The following is a 17,729-nucleotide window of genomic DNA, read 5'->3' as shown; positions in this document are numbered from 1 at the left end:
GTACTTTGCCCTGGGATGTACTATGTTATGTGGGTTGACCAAGGCCACATGTCACTCTGTCACCTAAGGACACCTCTGAGTACTTCTGTGCTTAATTTCTGAAAGTGTGCAAGCAAGAAACCAAGAAGTGTTATTCTAACACAGGAATGGTCAGATGTAATCAGTAAAGTTTAGTAGAATCCATCCCCTGTTCTTCTGTGTTGCATCTCTAAACTTCTTACCTATTGCTGTTCTATGTTTACCTCCCTGCATGCATTTTCAGAGTTGATAAATTTCACATTTCACAAGTTGGCAAATGTAGCGAAGCAGCCTGAGATGTTCTCTGTGCTCCAAAAAGAAATTGGATGGGAACATACTTGGGCAATCATGCCTTTAATTTTTTAATATTCCCAGTTAAGTACAGTAGGACACAAACAGTGCAAAAACATATTCATTCAGCTGCTTTGTTTATTTTTTGTCTTTAAAGATGGAAGGCCACTTTACATACTTCGCCTTGGTCAGATGGACACCAAAGGTCTTGTGAAAGCACTGGGAGAGGAGTCACTCCTTCGTCATGTAAGGAGATGCTGCCTTTGTATTATCTATGCATGGTTTCTCTAGAAAAGCTTCAGGCTTCAGTAGGTCCAGTACTCAATAAAGCAGTTTCTGCATGTGCTTTAGAGGGAAGTAAGGGGCAAATGGGGCTTATCAATCTGGGAACGTAGCCCAGGTTTGGAGAAGGAAAACCCTGCTCTATTTTCTTTTGGACCACATCAGCGGAATGCCTTGTTGTCTGGGCACCCCATGATTTTCATACACAGTGCCCAGGCTTGTGCCCTGAGAAGGTCCCTTTGGTTTGACATCACCCCCAGGGGCACTCCATTGTCTCTGAAGACAGACTGATGCCAACAATACACAATGGGCAGATTTTATCATTTATAACCTGAAATATTACAACAGGGTCTTAATTGGTCTTGCTATGTTCTAAGTAAAATTTTGTCATAACTTCCAAAGCCTAAAATTTAGAGAAGGTATGAGGATGTTCCTTAGTAACTGAAGTCATTCCTTTGTTCTCCTTTCAGGTACTGTCAATTAACGAGGAAGGACAAAGGAGATGTGAGGAAAACACCAATCTATTTGGCCGCCCAATCACGTTAGTATCCACCCAGTTATACAATGACCCCTCTCTTCTTTTGCTTCATGTAAACACTGGCAATAAGAGAACATTTTTTTAAAGCATGTTGATGCCTTGTCCTCAGAGCAGAATTATTTTCACAGCTAGTGCTAAGGATGCATTTTAATCTGGAACCTGTCACTTCTATAGTGCTGTGGTCTAAGCCACTGAGCCTCTTGGGCTTGCCAGTTGGAAGGTTGGTGGTTTGAATCCCTGCAACGGGGTGAGCTCCCATTGCTCTGTCCCAGCTCCTGCCAACCTAGCAGTTCAAAAGCATGCCAATTCAAGTAGATAAATAGGTACTGCTGCGGTGGGAAGGTAAGTGACATTTCTGTGCACTCTGGTTTCCGTCACGGTGTCCCGTTGTGCCAGAAGTGGTTCAGTCCTGCTGGCCACATAACCCGGAAAGCTGTCTGTGGACAAATGCTGGCTCCCTCGGCCTGAAAGCGAGTTGAGTGCCACAACCCCTTAGTTGCCTTTGACTGGGCTTAACCGTCCAGGGGTCCTTTCCCATCTCTCTCTCTCTCTCTCTCTCTCTCTCTCTCTCTCTCTCTCTGTTTGTGTGTGTGTGTGTGGAAATGTTCATTGTAGCTTTTTTCACCCTTTACAAATTTGTGGGAGTGTCATTTACAGATGCACTGTTCCTTGCAGCACTTGTGAAAACATCGTTAAGCCTCATACAGGAAGATTGTATTCGTTGCTTCTGATTTTGAATGCCAAATGCATAGCTTGAGAAACAGCTTTGTTGATTTCACCTCTTTCAGATCTTGGACCTGTCTTGTTGACCTTGAAGGGCTGAACATGCGCCACCTCTGGCGCCCTGGAGTAAAAGCACTCCTTAGGATTATTGAAGTGGTTGAAGAAAACTACCCAGAGACCTTGGGAAGGCTTCTGATTGTGCGAGCACCCAGAGTGTTCCCTGTTCTATGGACTCTGGTGAGTGATGGTGCTGGGGAGATGCTACCTACTCTTGGCTCTGGCCTTAACGAGAAGATATTACTAGTCTGTTGGGTCCCACCAAGGAATGAAAATGGCAAACCTATGAGTTCTGTTTTGACAGACAAGGATATGTCTTTTCTGGGTTCAGGTTCCTGTCCAGGTAGTAGCAACTTATTTAATGCAGAATTTATATTTTGGTGCCAGAATGAAGATAACCGTAAGCTGTAAAACACCTTTACAGTGAGAGTTACTGTATTACTGTATTACAGGTAATAATGCCATATCTTGTTTGGGATAGTCCTTGGGTTCAAAAATGCAAGGTCTGCACTGATTAACTTTGGCACTGTTGATTTGTTTATGTAACTTTCTAGTTTTCCTCTAAAATACACATGCAGAAACTGCCTTTATGCGCCCCCTTGCCCAGATTATCCGGAGCTATGGGCTGGGCTGTCACCAATATGCTGATGACACTCAGCTCTATCTGCTGATGGATGGCCACACTGACTCGGCCCCAAACACACTGACCAGATGCTTGGAAGCTGTGGCTGGATGGTTTCGTGGGAGCCGATTGAAACGAAATCCTTCGAAGACAGAGGTCCTATGGCTAGGTCGGGATGGCATGGGGATGAGGGACCAACTCCCTTCTCTTGCGGGGGCCCAATTAGTGCCATTGCCTTCCGTTAAGAGTTTGGGTGTAATCCTTGATGCCTCCCTTTCCATGGAGGCGCAAGTTACAGCAACAGCCAAGGCGACATTTTTCCACCTTCGCCGCATCAAGCAGTTGGTCCCTTACCTTTCCCGCCCCGACCTGGCCACAGTGATCCATGCGACGGTCATCTCCAGGCTTGACTACTGTAATTCGCTCTATGCGGGGCTGCCCTTGAAGCTGTCCCAGAAACTCCAGCGGGTACAGAATGCTGCAGCGAGGCTCCTCACGGGGTCTCTGCCATGGGAGCATATTCACCCAGTGCTTTTCAAGCTGCACTGGCTCCCGGTGGAGTACAGGGTCAGATTTAAGGTGCTGCTTTTGACCTTTAAAGCCCTTCACGGCCTAGGACCCTCGTACCTACGGGACCGCCTCTCCTGGTATGCCCCACGGAGAGCCTCAAGGTCCATAAATAATAACACCCTAGTGGTCCCAGGCCCTAAAGAAGTTAGATTGGCTTCAACCAGAGCCAGGGCCTTTTCAACTCTGGCTCCGGCCTGGTGGAACGCTCTGCCTCATGAGACCAGGGCCCTGCAGGATCTGATTTCTTTCCGCAGGGCCTGTAAGACAGAGTTGTTCCGCCTGGCCTTTGGCTTGGAGCCAATTTGATTCCCTCCCTCCCTCCCTCCCTCTCTCTCTCTCTCTCTCTCTCTCTCTTTTTCCCCTCCTCTTTCTTTCTTTTCCTTCTCCTGCGATGAGGCTACATTTTAATATTTTAATGTTCCATTATTTTAATGTTGTATTTTATTTTTGTTTTTAAGTTGTAATCATTCATCTTGTTTTTATTATTGCTTGTAAGCCGCTCTGAGCCCGGCCTTGGCTGGGGAGGGCGGGGTATAAATAAAAAATTATTATTATTATTATTATTATTATTATTATTATTATTATTATACCCAGTGCTTTTTTCTGGGGGTATTCAAGGGTACACAGTACCGACATCTTTTTTTCTAGAAGTAAAGCACTGGTTAAAAATGTGGCACTTACTGTAACAACTTCATGATGAGTACCAGCACCTTTATTTCCTAGAAGAGAAACATTGAATATACCTCCTGGTGATGCACAAAAAAACTGCCAGCACATTAATCAGGGACCGGCATGGTTTCAAATTGGATAAGGGACTGTGTGTTGAGATTCCTGCATTGCATGGGGTTGGACTAGATGACCCCCAGGATCCTTTCCAACTGTACAGTTCTATGATTCTGTGGAGCACATCTTCCTCCAGTCTTTACTTTTCCCTTTTATTCAATTATAGGAGAAACTTTGACTGGTAAAGTGTTACATGGTATAACCTCAACATTAAAGCCTGCCTGTTCACTCATCTCATTTTATGGTTTCTAAGTTCAACAGAGAGTGCTTTTTTAACATCACTAGGTCTAGATTTCAAGCATTTACCCAGAGTTCTTCAAGTCCACCCTACCACAAGAAAATATTCCTCCAGTTATAGACTTGCTAAAGACCAAGAGTGACTTGTTTGGACTGGCTTGCGGGTTGAGTTTTTAAAATGCTTTTTGGTGGGACTTGACCATTCTTTTTTTAATGTGTCCTGAGAAGAATAGCTTTTACATTCTATTTCAGGTGAGTCCCTTTATCAATGAGAACACTAGGCAGAAGTTCCTCATTTACAGTGGCAACAATTATCAGGGACCTGGAGGACTCGTGGATTATCTTGACAAAGATGTGATTCCAGACTTCCTTGGAGGAGAATGTGTGGTAAGTTTGGAGAAAGTGTGTAGTACAAAATTCTTAGGTGAGACTTAATCTTGCTTACATTAAGATAAAGGTAAAGGTACCCCTGCCCGTACGGGCCAGTCTTGACAGACTCTGGGGTTGTGCGCCCATCTCACTTAAGAGGCCAGGGGTCAGCGCTGTCCGGAGACACTTCCGGGTCACGTGGCCAGCGTGACATCGCTGCTCTGGCGAGCCAGAGCCGCACACGGAAACGCCGTTTACCTTCCCGCTGGTAAGCGGTCCCTATTTATCTACTTGCACCCGGAGGTGCTTTCGAACTGCTAGGTTGGCAGGCGCTGGGACCGAGCAGCGGGAGCGCACCCCGCCGCAGGGATTCGAACCGCCAACCTTTCAATCGGCAAGTCCTAGGCGCTGAGGCTTTAACCCACAGCGCCACCTGCTTACATTACATCCTTATTAAATGTTTAGTTCTATTAGTGTGCTGTGTGCAATTGAGATACAAGCTCCTGTTGGTGCTGAGCTCTGTATGAACATCAGGGCATAACCTTCACTCTTAGTTTTGGAGAGAAGGCTAGAGAAGCTTTAATAACTGTATACAAATATGCCATGGTAGTCTGCACTTTTGCTATTATTAGTACTTGCTGTACAGTATTACTTGGGTTGTTACACAGTGGAGGAGGACAGTATGTGGGCCTTTGGATAAAGTCAAAATATTTCTGTTGGAAAGATTACTTATTTTAACAAAAATGTTTTCAGTAGCCTGCAGAGACATTACTGTCTCTGTGTCCTTCGTTTGCCAAAAGAAAAATGCTGTCTATATCCTTGATGTAAGATCCATTCAATTGTCAATGTTGTAATTTGTAATCTCTATCCTGCCTCAGGGGGCACCCTGTTTAGAGCAGAATTAGTGATTTATTTCTAAAATTTATAGAATTCAAGATGCTTTGGTGAGTTATTTTTTCCCCTTCAGGCAGTTGGCAAAAAAAACTGCTTGGTTTGCCTTATGAATCTTTTATCATAGTTCAGATAACACTTGTATTGTTTATGGCAATTGGCAAAACTATTGTAAAAATTCAGACTGGATGGTTTATCATAGTACAGATTCAATTATAAATGAGTAAGTGACCTCTTCAACATACGTGTTATTAAATGTTGTTGCATTGTTTTGTTAATTGCTTGGAGATTATTTATTGATTTGATTTCTTGCCTGCCTTTCTCCCTAAGGTCACAGGGCAGGTTACAGCAATTTAAAATTCAAACTTAGACAATTTAAAAATATGCTATTTTTAAATGCTATGCTATTTTAGGTACATATTTTTAATAAACAAGCAGAAAATTCACTGAGCAGCACATTTATTCACAGTGCATTCTAGCTCATCTAGCAGCATACAGACACACTGTACCAAATTGAAGATCCAAACTCCCTGTTATTCTTCAGAATCTGCCTTTTTGCTCTTTAACCATAATCCCCAAAATGAGCCTTGCAAATTAATGTTTGCATACATTCATACAAACTGCATAACTGCATTGTCCCATTTTCTGCTGTTCCGTCTTGAAGGAGCAGCAGATAGGCTTCCATGATTTTTTGCTGTCTGGCTTCTAGGCTGGACTAGGCTTCCTACTATTTACAGTAGACCCTCTTACCTTCTTAGTTTGGCAAAGCCTTTTTATCAGCCAGCCTTCTACTTCATTGACAGCAAGATTGAGGACATGCGAGTCCGAATAATGGTCATTCTCTAAAGTATGTATATGTGGATGAATGACTGAGATTGAAATAATAAAAGTGCTTTCAGAATTCAGCTGGTTGCTATATCTATTCTTGTTTGCATCTAGTTAAAAGGTGCTTTAGTGGGCAGGGTGGGGGATGAGATTGTTTCTGTTCTCTCACTTTACTTGCTAAATAGTAGGAAGGTGAGGCTGTGCTGTATGAAATGGTAGGGAATATTCTGTCAGTTGGCATTGTTTTAAAGTGTTGATCTGCATTTTGAAATTCACTCCCCATCTCTCCCCCATCCCACAGTGTAATGTGCCTGAAGGTGGCCTTGTTCCCAAATCACTCTATCAAACAGATGAAGAGCCTGAAATCTCTGATCATATCCGCCTCTGGACAGAAACCATCTATCACTCTGCAAATATATTCAAAGGTGCTCCTCATGAGGTAGGATGAGGAAGTTATTCTGGTCAACAGAATAGACCAAAACGTATGTGTGTGTGGTGAATGCTCTGTGCTCTTCTAGATTTGGCAGTTAGGTTTAGGTGGGGTTTTGGAGATGCTGTAAAGGAAAGGAACATTGCCTGGGGTCTAGAAGCATTTCTTCAAATTCCTGATGTATATGCTCCAAATACCTAATTCTTGGAAGAATTAAAACTCTACTCTTCCTATTTATAGTTATTCTGAGTCTCTGTAAGAAGTTCTCAGGCTGGTATTGGTAGGAGTGCTGGTGGATGGCTGTGACTTAAGATCTCCCTAAGCCCTATTACCCAACTAATATACATTCTGAACCGGGGCACCCCATGGAGGAACTGTTGTCCACAAATACAGAGCTAGTGTGTGAGGCTTGGCATCTTGTGCTTAGGTTCTTCACAGTCAGGAGAAAATTGGAATAATTTTAAAAATATATTTATTTAGTTTGCTAGTTCCTCCCAAAAAGGAGAATCATTTCTGTGTTGCTTAGAGCCAGATGTTGCTGCACTAGTTAATTGATTTTTTGGGCAACGCCAGCACTGAATTGAACAAGATGGATGCTGTCGTTTTTTATCTAATCTAGATAGTTGTGGAAATCTTGGAAGGTGAATCGGTGATCACCTGGGACTTCGACATTCTGAAAGGAGATGTCGTGTTCAGCCTCTTCCATTCCAAGAGAGCACCTGAGATTTGCCGCAAGGAACCTACAGTGCCAAATGCTTTGACTGCGGGGGATAATATACAGCTAATAGGCAAGAGCTGGGTCCTGGGGGTGGACTATAGCCGCGTGGAGTCCCAGCTGGTGTGTCGTGAAAGCGAGAGCATCCAGGTCAGTTGCGGTTCCGTGCCTAAGATCTCATGCTGGGCCTTTGGGGTTTGATTATCATAAATATTTGGGAACTTCCTTTTTCATTTTTAAAATTACATTAATGTAGGTACCCATCATTAAATATTCCCAGAGTGGCTTACAAACTCAAAACAGTTTTGGAAATAAGGCCATTTCATTGTTCTGTGAAATTCCAACATGGTTGAGGAGCTTCTTGATATCAACTGCTAGTGAGCATATTTGATCCACCAACTGTCCTGTGAAAAACAGCTTCCTGTGGCACTTAGTTGTGGGATGTTACATATTTTATAATATATTAAATGTGCAGTGAAGTGCCCCCCTCACTGCATTTTATTTTTTATTTTTGTTGCTGCTGTGAACCAGAGAGAGTAGTGAATTGCCAAAAGCCCTCTAACATGTTAATGGCTGGACATGAACCCAGGCTTCTCATATTAAAGCCCAGTATACTTTATCCAGTAGAATGCCCTGGTTATTACTGTTGACTAAACACAGGGGGAAAACCTATTGCACAGAATTAAGTTCTATGTCTCAGAGGAATGGGTTTCAAAATTTCTTCCTTTTAAGATCTTTCCATATCAATATCTGCCAAGGAATCCCTGCAAACCTGCAATGGAATCCTGGCATGTTGTAGTGGAACTTGTTTATGTCACATGCTCAATTCATGAAGGGCCCTAGCTAAGCTTCACCATTGCCCTGTATGAACTGAAGGTGCATTCCTGTGCACACCCAATATTCTTCTTTGACTGCACACTGCAGGGAAAGATTGGTATTGGCCCAGCAAGCTCCTCTACCATTACTAAGCTTGTCATTGAGAAGCCCCTGATAAACTTGCAAGAAACCTCAGATTATGTGCATTTGGATCACACTTTGCAAATCCCCGTTTCAGCTAAAAAGACCCAGTTAGTTGGAAAGTGTTAACGACTCTACCTGTTGACTTCACCTGGCCTGCATGCATCAGTTTTACTTCAATTTTTGGCCTTTGTTTCAAGATGCCAAGATGGCTTTGAAACAAAGCCAAACAAACATAAATCCTTTATGTTTACCTGATTGGTTTTCTCACTATCTATCATTTTTCAGGGTTCTCATGTGACTCGTTGGCCTGGCTTTTATATCCTCCAGTGGAAAATGCACAGCCCAACTCCCTGTGCTGGGACCAGCCTTTCTCGGGTTGATGATGTCTTGGCTACACTCCAGGTCTCCAACCACAAGTGCAAGATTATGTATTACTATGAGGTGCTTGCATCCAAGGAATTCAGGTAGGAGGGATGCAGGAGGAGCCATTGCATGACTTGTTATATGTGGGGATGACGGGCATCACTCAGTGCTTGGTATGGTTCTTGAAAGCTATCAGCAGGAGTTCTAATAACTGCCTTGCTGCTTTCTTTGATCTACTTCTTTGTCCTTTAATCCAATATAATGTTTTGCTCAATTAATAAGATAATAAGCTTGCAACACACCTGTAGTTCACAAGTGCCAATAATGTGAATGCATTCCCAAATTGTTTAATCCTGCTTTGGAGCATCACTGTGTGAATTCAGTTCTCCAGGACAACAGAGCTCTGCCATCAGTCTCTTTCCACTGTTGGTATGTGTCTTCCAGGTGATCCAGTTAAGCATATCTGGATAACTGTAAGCATGGAAAATGGTGATGGTATTAATCTTGCTACCAGTTTCTGCTTTCATAGGATTTATCAGGATCACCACTTAAAATGTTTTCTTTCAAGGTGGAATTAGATTTTTGGCAGCAAATGAGAGATTACCAGTCCTGTTGGGGTTTTCATGGAAGAAGTGAAGGTGAATCGGTTGTTGACCCTTCCCCAACCCACTAAATTTCATCTTTCTTTCTATTCCAGGGGGTCCATGACAAGTCTGGAATCCTGCAACAGTGGATTTTCACAGCTCAGTGGAGCAACAACATCTTCCAACCAATCGCAGAGCAGCTCTCTGATTTCTAGATAACATCATCTAGGAACTTGCTGAACACTGATCAATGAACTGCTCAGCTGAGATGCTTTCCTCAGGTCTGCTCCATAGAACGAGCCAAAGAATCCTGTGGCGGAATGCTAGTGCCTAGGGATGGCCTTCTAGGGGAACACAAGTAACAGCAGTTTGGACACCAAGATGTTTCTAGGGAGCCGCTTGAAATCCTTGCTTTTTCGGGAATAGACTTGCAGCTTCTAAACCTTGAAGACTGATTTTCCTGGACCGTGTATTAACAAATCTGTGCATTAGACTGCATATCACTTTTGCATGAATTTTACGTGATTCCTATGGTTTAAAGGGCTCTTTCCAGTCAACTTAACTCTACGTAAATGTAGAGCTATCTGGTGTTGCCTTACCTATTAGGACCTGTAGAGCTGTCTCTTATGTGTAGCAAAAACTAGTCTAGTTTCACCGGGGCATCAGCCAGTGCCATTTGTGTTTTAACAAGATGCAAAAGGTGCCTCGGTAGCAGGGATTACATGCAAACTGCTAATATGTACATAAATAGATGGGGGTGGGTGGGAGGAAACAAGGTTTCCAGGTTACTTCAAGTAGGAAACATATCTGAGGTTAGATACCTAGATTTAGCTAGCTTAACATGCTTTGGCATCCCTGAGAGACCCCAAAAATGTACATAAGTTTCTCCTGCAGTGCACAGAAATGCCTTCTTTCTTAAAGGAGTAAGCACTGATACTCCTCCCCCACCCCCATTTTTTTCTCAGGTCTATGAGCAATAAATGAGTAGATCTCTGCCCCATCCCTCTCTCAGGGTAGGAAGTGAATTCCATTACAAAGGGCTAAGCAAAGCAATATTTAATTTCTACAGGCACAAAACAACTCCACAGTGTTGACAAAGCTCTTATTTTTGAAAGCAGGCACAAATTCAAGTTGGGGTGGGCACTTTAAGAGAGTGTGTGTGTGCGCGTGCGTGTGTGTGTGTGTATGAATATATGAAAATTCCTCTTTATTCAAACAATATTAAGACTTAAATTAATAACTTATTTGTATCATTTTATAGGTACAACTCAAGTATGTATTATGAAATATGCCCCTCCCTTTTGGTGTGTTGATCTTTTGGGGCCAGAAGGAGGAATTCTGATCATATTCAGCTTTGTAAGGCTGTTTCACTGAAACATGGTTTCATAACTGGATATTTTTGGAGCACAGGACTGCATTATGTAGAATTACCTGCACAGGTCTCCATTTAATCTTTTGAGTTTGATAAGGTTGTGGCCTACATTGTAACTGGAAAACTGCTCTGGTAATACGGCCCTGAATAATTAAGGACCTTGATTTTGTAAAATTTATATGCCCTGGAACGATAACACCTGGGACTGCACAAACTTCACTGTGGGATGGGCATGGTTTATTGATAATAAGATTGTTGTGAAGTTACATACAAAGGGAAGAAAAGGAGAGGTGAATGTTGAGATACTTCTGAGTACGTATGAAACATGAGTTCTCCTTGGCAAGGTTTATTTTTACTTCCTGTAATTAGGGGATAAGTAAGAAGACAAATCAGCTGAGATTCCAGCTGCCTTCACTTGCCTGTGTGTTTGTTCAAAGGTGCACTGCAGTGCTGGGGAGAGAAAAGGGAAGCAAGGAGGACCAGTCACTACAGCAAAGTGCGTCAGTGTTGCTGTTTCTCTGTGCAGAGGGACTGCAGGGAATTAGCTGCCCAAGCTTGCCTTAGAAGCCTAATTCCAAGCAATCCTTTTGAGGAAATAGCTGTAATGTGTAAGTAACACTTTCGGTTGCTTTATCTTAGTGCAAGGCTGAATGTTGCATGCAATCTCCTGAGAGGAGATTTAATGAAAAGCAGCTTGGGGCAGGGAACAGGTAGGGGGCAATTTTCAGCTGAAAAACCACACGGTGGAGAGGAAGAGTTACCGGTAACTGCATGCATAAACATTAGTGTTCTTCTGGTTCCTGTCATAGCCTTCTGAGGCTGCTTTTTCTTAATATTTTGGTGTAACATCTACTTTAATCCTTAAAGCAAATTCCAACTTTGCTGGAATAATACCCAGAGTAAGATGGTTCCAGTTCTCTTTTTAAAGGAAAATTATGGCTGCTTTCTCTCTCTTGGACTGTATTGGGAATGGCATGTCTCAAAAATGTTGCATGGGTTGTGGAGGAAGAAAGACCAGGATACTTTAGGTTTTCCATGAAAATGAAGAGGGTCTCCAGCTCCGCTTTTAAGTATCCTTACAGTGAAGCAGGTTGTGATTTGCCTCAGCTAAGGTCTCAGCAGACTTCTTAATCTGTCAGATTGTGCTTCATTTTAAAGACCTATTTCGTGTCATAAATGATGACGGCAGCTTTATAAATGCATATATTCTCTAAAGCTTAATTTTTGTTTTACTTCTCAGATGTTGAGGAGTCTCGAGTCTAGACTCAGGAGGATGTTTCTCTTGCAACCTAGTAGGGTTTGGGCCTGCTTAATCAGCACCTCTGTTCTGCAAGAGTGAATCTAATATGAATGACAGGGACAGGAAGGATGGTAGAGGGCTATGCAGACATGCTGTTGATTATGAATGAAGCTTTTGTGCAGAGACTTAATAAGGAGATGAAGATTGGAGATGCCCTGTCATGACCAATATAATTGAACTGATCCTTCCCATATTGATGGGAAAAACAATTTTCTCTACCATTTGTCAGTGGAGGAAGAAGAGTCCTCTGTCCCTTCCCATCCTCCTCCAACCCAGTTTTAACTGTGTGACAACCTGAATTTCCTATTAATTGACAAACAGCCTAGTTCTTGATTGAGTCAACCTCTGAAGAGGGTGGCAGCTTTGGTATGTGAACCAGCCTGCTCTATCTTACTGACTTCCTATGACAGCCAGACCTTTGCTTCTACCTATAATTTTCCCGCCTTGCCTATAGTCTTCCATCTCATTGTAGATCCCAGTACATATTGACCTGTAACAGCTGGAAACAACAGATATATATATGTGTGTTGTTTGCCCAAATGGGCCCTAGGGCATAGTTTGGACTCAAAGGATGTAGTAGCCTTGCAGAAGTCAGTGTCTGGATGGGAGACTGCCTGAAAACTCCATGCATACTGCCTTGAGTTCCATCATGGAAGAAAGATGGGATATAAATGTAAGTAAAAATGTATGATCCCATGTACAATAAGTATTTTAAGACTATAACCTTTAATTATTATTAGCATGGAAAGAGCATCCATTATTAGTTGTCTAAGGCACACTCCAAATTGCTGGTGCACAAGTGTGGGAAGCTTTGCCAGTCCTCATTATTCCACGTGCCCAGTCTTGTTAGTGCCTTGAGCACCACAATGGCTATGTTCTACTTCTACTGTTGCAGGTAGCATACCCCTGAATACCCGTTGCTGGAAACCACAGGAGAGGGGAAAGTGCTGTTGCGGTCAGATCCTGCTTGCGGACTTCCTGTTAGGGCATGTGGTTGACCACTGGGAGAACAGTATGCTGGACTAGATTTACCACTGGCCCCATCCAGCATGTTCTTCTGTTCTTATAGTGTCTCACATTGATTATGACTGATGGAAACTTGGGCCTAATATGGGGGCTTAGAGGTTCCTTAAATGTATTTTGAAACTAGCTTGGTTCTTCTAGAGACTGTAACTGCGCAATGAAAAGTTATTTTGGGCTCTCTGCCCCCCCCCTTACTTAAATGCTTAAAGCAGTCTGAGTTGGCTAAATAATCATTCAAAGTTTCATCAACAAGTCTTTTCTAATTATAGAAAGCAGGACTTGCTCTTTAGGAAGGTTGGTTTTCATTCAGCTGCTTTTATAACTATAATTTAGACTCTACCCCAAGCTACTATCAGTTTATTCCCCTTATAGCAACATGAAAAAGGCGAGATGTTCTTGCTGTGTTCTTGCTGCTCCCACTTTAGTCAGGTGAACAGCACTTGGATCCTGGGCCAGGGTGCACTCAAGTACAATATTGCTGCTGCTATATATTTAGAATTTAATAATGTTCATAAGTGTGTTAGGCATTTTACAGAACATAGGAGGTGGGGTGTGAGGAGCAACTACACAAAAGCCACACAGGTCAGATATAGATTTCTCTAAAAAAAATCTATCCTTGACATCATCATTTTATTTGTATGCCACCTTTCTATAGTTAAAAGCTCAAAATGGCTTACAACATGACAAGATTTACATAATTACCAACATAACGAAAGGCATAAGCCATAAATAAAACAAATCAAAAAGTACACAACCAAATGGAAAACAATTTCCACATAAATCATAAAATCTAAAACTAAGAATACAGCATTAATATCAATAACAATTTAAAATGACATAGATAAAAAATAAAAGCAATTTAAAAAAACAAAAAAGGAGCGCACTCTGCCTAGCAGCAGCAGTTCTTTATGGAGCCTGTCAGGCCTCGCCCCAAGCCAGGTGGAGAGCAGCAGGGCAGGGCCCTTCAGGCTCCCAGCAGGTCAGTTCTCAAAGGAGGCTTCATTGCAGAGTATGAAATTTCTGATTCAGAACCTTATCAAGAAAGTTGAAGACCAAGAACAAAGATGCAGCCGCCTCCTTTTTCTGTAGCTCTTCATTTTGGGGGGCATTCTGTTTTTCAAGTTCCTCAACTTTCTTTTTAAGTACAGTGGTACCTCTGGATGCGAACGGGATCTGTTCCGGAGCCCCGTTCACATCCTGAGCAGAACGCAACCTGCGTCTGCGGGTCGCAATTCGCCGCTTCTGCGCATGCGCTTGACGTCATTTTGCAAGCGGCAAAACCCAGAAGTAACGTGTTCCATTACTTCCGGGTTGCGCGGAGCACAACTCGAAAACACTCAACCTGAGGCAACTTTAACCCGAGGTATGATTGTACCAATATTTTTCCACGACTTGCAGCTCTCTTTTGCTTGGATATTCCTTCTTGGATTTCATCTCCTGATAATTGCTTTTTGAGTTCCTCTTATTGTTTTGTTGAGGATTTTACTTTGGCTTTGTTTTGCAGCTTTAATTTGGAAATCTTGGTTTCAGGTGCTTCTTTTTCTTTCTTTAATTCTTGTGCTTTAAGGCATAACTCATTATCCTTTTCCCTGACAAGTTCTTTGAGTCCTGCTACCAGCTGTTCATTTTGTACCAGCTTTTCTGTCAAATCAGTCACTGATATGCTTGCTGCTTGAAATGGGCCAAGAGCTCCAGATTTAGTAGCTGAAACATCACTGCTGCCACATTTCAGCATAGTTTTAAAATAGATGAGGGAGGGAAGAGAGTCGAGCAGGGAGCGATGCGCTCACAGCCCCCTCAGCGAGACCTGAACGGCAGGGGTCTAAGGGGTGCAGACCGGACCATATAGGCCGTGTCGCCGGCTGCTCCTCCTCCTCCTCCTCCTTGGCCTGCTCCAGGTGGCCCATAAGGCAGCCGGGAGAGTCATCCTGACAGGCTGCTGGCTGGACAGGGTAGTTTTCGCCCCTGTGTGTGCCGTGACACTTCCCTTGTAATAGGTATTATTTCTGCCAACTCAGAGCATGGTACTGAAGAGGTTTACCAGGTCAATTGACTTATAAGCAGTGTGTCAGTCTGCCAGAGACTGTTTAGCTAGACTAAGCCATTGCATTTGCAAGTGATCTGAGGAAATCTCCTTGCTGGGTCTTGGTGAATTTGCCTTGCAACCATACTCTTCTGTTATTGGGATTAATAGAAGGTTAAGGAGCTATTCTAACCACATGACAGAAGCACATTCCTGAGCTGGGGGTAGAGCTTAAGATGCTATCATGAACAGGTGTAAGGAATTACAAGATGAAAGATGAAAAAATCTTTTTTAATAATTCCATTGGCACCTTTAAGATCAACTAAATATAAGCTCTGGTGTATATATATACATACTTCTGCTTCAGAGTACCTGACGAAGTGTGTATTACACACGAAAGCTCATACCTTGAAAGCTTATATTTGTTATTTATTATGACTATGACAGATCAACACGGCTATCCACATGAACAGGTGTGTTTGTGAACAGAAGGCAATGTAGGATAAACCTTTTAAAAGCAGCTGTTCTTACTCTCAGTACTAGAATTTGAGTTGATTTGTGGGAGGTTCAGGGCAGATAAGCAGAAGTACTTCTCCATACAATTAACTTGTAGAATACAGTGCCATATTAATGTGGTGAGGGTCACTGCTTAGATGTCTTTAAAAGGAGCTTAGATGCATTCATGGAAAGTACATCAATGACTTCAGCAGCTGTTAGTGCTATATGAAGAAAGGTAGGTAAATTGAAATAACGATAACCTCCAGATTCAGAGGTGGTGTGCTATTATTCCCTTCAAAACCTTGCAGGTCTGTGAGGCATTTGGTTGGCCACTGTAGGAAGCAGGAAGAGATGGACCCTTGGTCTGACCCAGAAGGGCTCTGATGTTTTTCTTATTAACCTTAGAACAGGGCTATGTACTTATCAAAAACCTGAACTCTGCCAGAGGAAACTTACGTTATCCATCCTGGGTAAATTTACAGAAACCTAAATTAACTTTTTTTGCCCTTCCGTGTTGGCAAAAGGCTGGAAGCTAATGGGAGGAGATATGAAAGGGAAAAAGGTATGAGGGACATGGAATCATAGAAAGGGATTGTGTAGATAACCTTTTTTGACCAGAAGTTCTGATCAGATTCCCCTTCCATACCTTACCTTTTAGAAGATGCTGCACCTGCATTTTCACTCTTTAGTCTGCAGATATGAGGACTAGGACCTTTAGGTTTTTGTAAAATGCCAGCTAAGATTGAGACTCTAGATGCCATGGTGGGCAGCACATTCAAGTCCACATGAAACAAAGCCTTCATTTTAAGATCACCAGCCACTGCTGCATCTGGTTCTTCCATTGTTTTGAGGCATGAGTGTTGTACTTTGTCAAGTGATGGGACGTAGGGAAGTGTGCTGGTAAAGGATAGTGCGCTCTTGTTTCAACTTGGTTCCTTTTTGCATTTTGCAACTCAAAAGCATCGAAATGGCACAAGGATTGCATCATTTGACTCCTGATTTCCTGCAGATTTGGCAGTTTGGGTTTGTACAGGTGTGTGAGAGACCAGACCATCCTGACGCCCTGATTAGTAGCTAGTTCTTGAGCCATTTTGAGGAAAGGATGGAGGGTCCCACCCCAGTCCCAAATGGTTTTGCCAGCAAAGGAACATTTCATAGACATCACCTCAATTCCCATGTACATATATACCCTTTGCTTTCTACAGGGGCCTGATGGTAACTCTTGCCGAGGGGGAGGGGGTTTAGTCTCTGGGCCACCAGGTGCTGATCCCTATTTTAATATGTGAAGATACTCAAGGCTCATCTACACTTCTGCTTGTCCTATGCCTAAAAAGCACAGGTCCAAGCCCCCCTGCTCCTTTCCCAGGGAAAACCAGCTCTTTAGTGCTAAATCGGAGCAAACATCAACCTGGAGAAAACCCAGATTGAGCGCTAAAGAGCAGTTTACCCCGGAGGAAAGTATTAGGACAAGAGGAAGTGTAGATATGCCCTCAGTACGTTGAACTGAAGTGCCATACACTTAGCTGCTGTCTTTGATGCTGTTTAACTAGACTCCTCCTCTTTCCACTTTATAATAATAATAATTTATTATTTATTGTGCTAGTTATTTAAACCACTATACTGTGACCTTTCCAATGCAAAAATAATTAATATTAATAATGTAGATAGTAAACCATTTTGCACAGCCTATGGCAAAGGCTATATTAAGGGCATTTTACAGAGATTTTGCAAATAGTACCTTATTAGATTTACAGGAGCTGCTAAAATTCCCCCTCCTGCAAAGGATGGCTATCGGTATCGACAGGGGCTGAGCTGAACTGGTTCCAGTGTGATGACTAATCATTTTTTGCGGCACTTAAAAAGCCTAAGTTGCTGAAATAGACATTCTGAATGCACGGACGGCAAAGCTAATGTAGTGGTCACTGTTATTTTATAGTGAAGATTCATTCCTATCTGCGAAAAAAAAAAAGAGATTTTCAGATCACTATATGCATGTTGGTGATCAGCAAATGTGATACGAAAGCTATGTTGTGGCAGTGTCTCTGTCAGAAGCTGGGTATTACTAATACATTTCTGTCCTCTGTTTTGCTGTAACTGAAAACGAGAAAAATAAAGTAAACTGGAGACGAGTTGGTTTTGGCTTAAAGCGTTGGGGAAAGTGTGAAATCTCCATATGCAGTTTTGTGGTCAAGAGATCAGGACTGCCTCATGGGTTTGTGCATTTGCTCTTCTCTCCCACACACACTCCTGCCCCA

General features: G+C 42.6%; 1 protein-coding gene across 2 annotated transcripts in view; it reads left to right on the top strand.

Moving 5' to 3' along the window:
- SEC14L5 (SEC14 like lipid binding 5) overlaps positions 1-17,603 on the top strand; it is a 48,422-nt gene extending 30,819 nt beyond the window's left edge. For both annotated transcript variants that reach the window (XM_083710847.1, XM_083710846.1), the window contains 8 exons: positions 467-555; positions 1,062-1,132; positions 1,918-2,089; positions 4,374-4,508; positions 6,508-6,645; positions 7,256-7,501; positions 8,597-8,775; positions 9,372-17,603. In XM_083710847.1, the coding sequence (XP_083566973.1) occupies positions 467-555; positions 1,062-1,132; positions 1,918-2,089; positions 4,374-4,508; positions 6,508-6,645; positions 7,256-7,501; positions 8,597-8,775; positions 9,372-9,477 (1,136 nt within the window). In that variant the 3' untranslated portion in view covers positions 9,478-17,603. The remainder of the gene's footprint in view (positions 1-466; positions 556-1,061; positions 1,133-1,917; positions 2,090-4,373; positions 4,509-6,507; positions 6,646-7,255; positions 7,502-8,596; positions 8,776-9,371) is intronic.
- The last annotated feature ends 126 nt before the right edge of the window (positions 17,604-17,729 follow it).

Source organism: Podarcis gaigeae (assembly GCF_964106915.1).
Source record: "Podarcis gaigeae genome assembly, chromosome: 14".
NCBI lineage: Eukaryota > Metazoa > Chordata > Lepidosauria > Squamata > Lacertidae > Podarcis > Podarcis gaigeae.
Note: the sequence above shows the minus strand (reverse complement) of the source record. Positions and strands in the feature narration are given on the sequence as shown.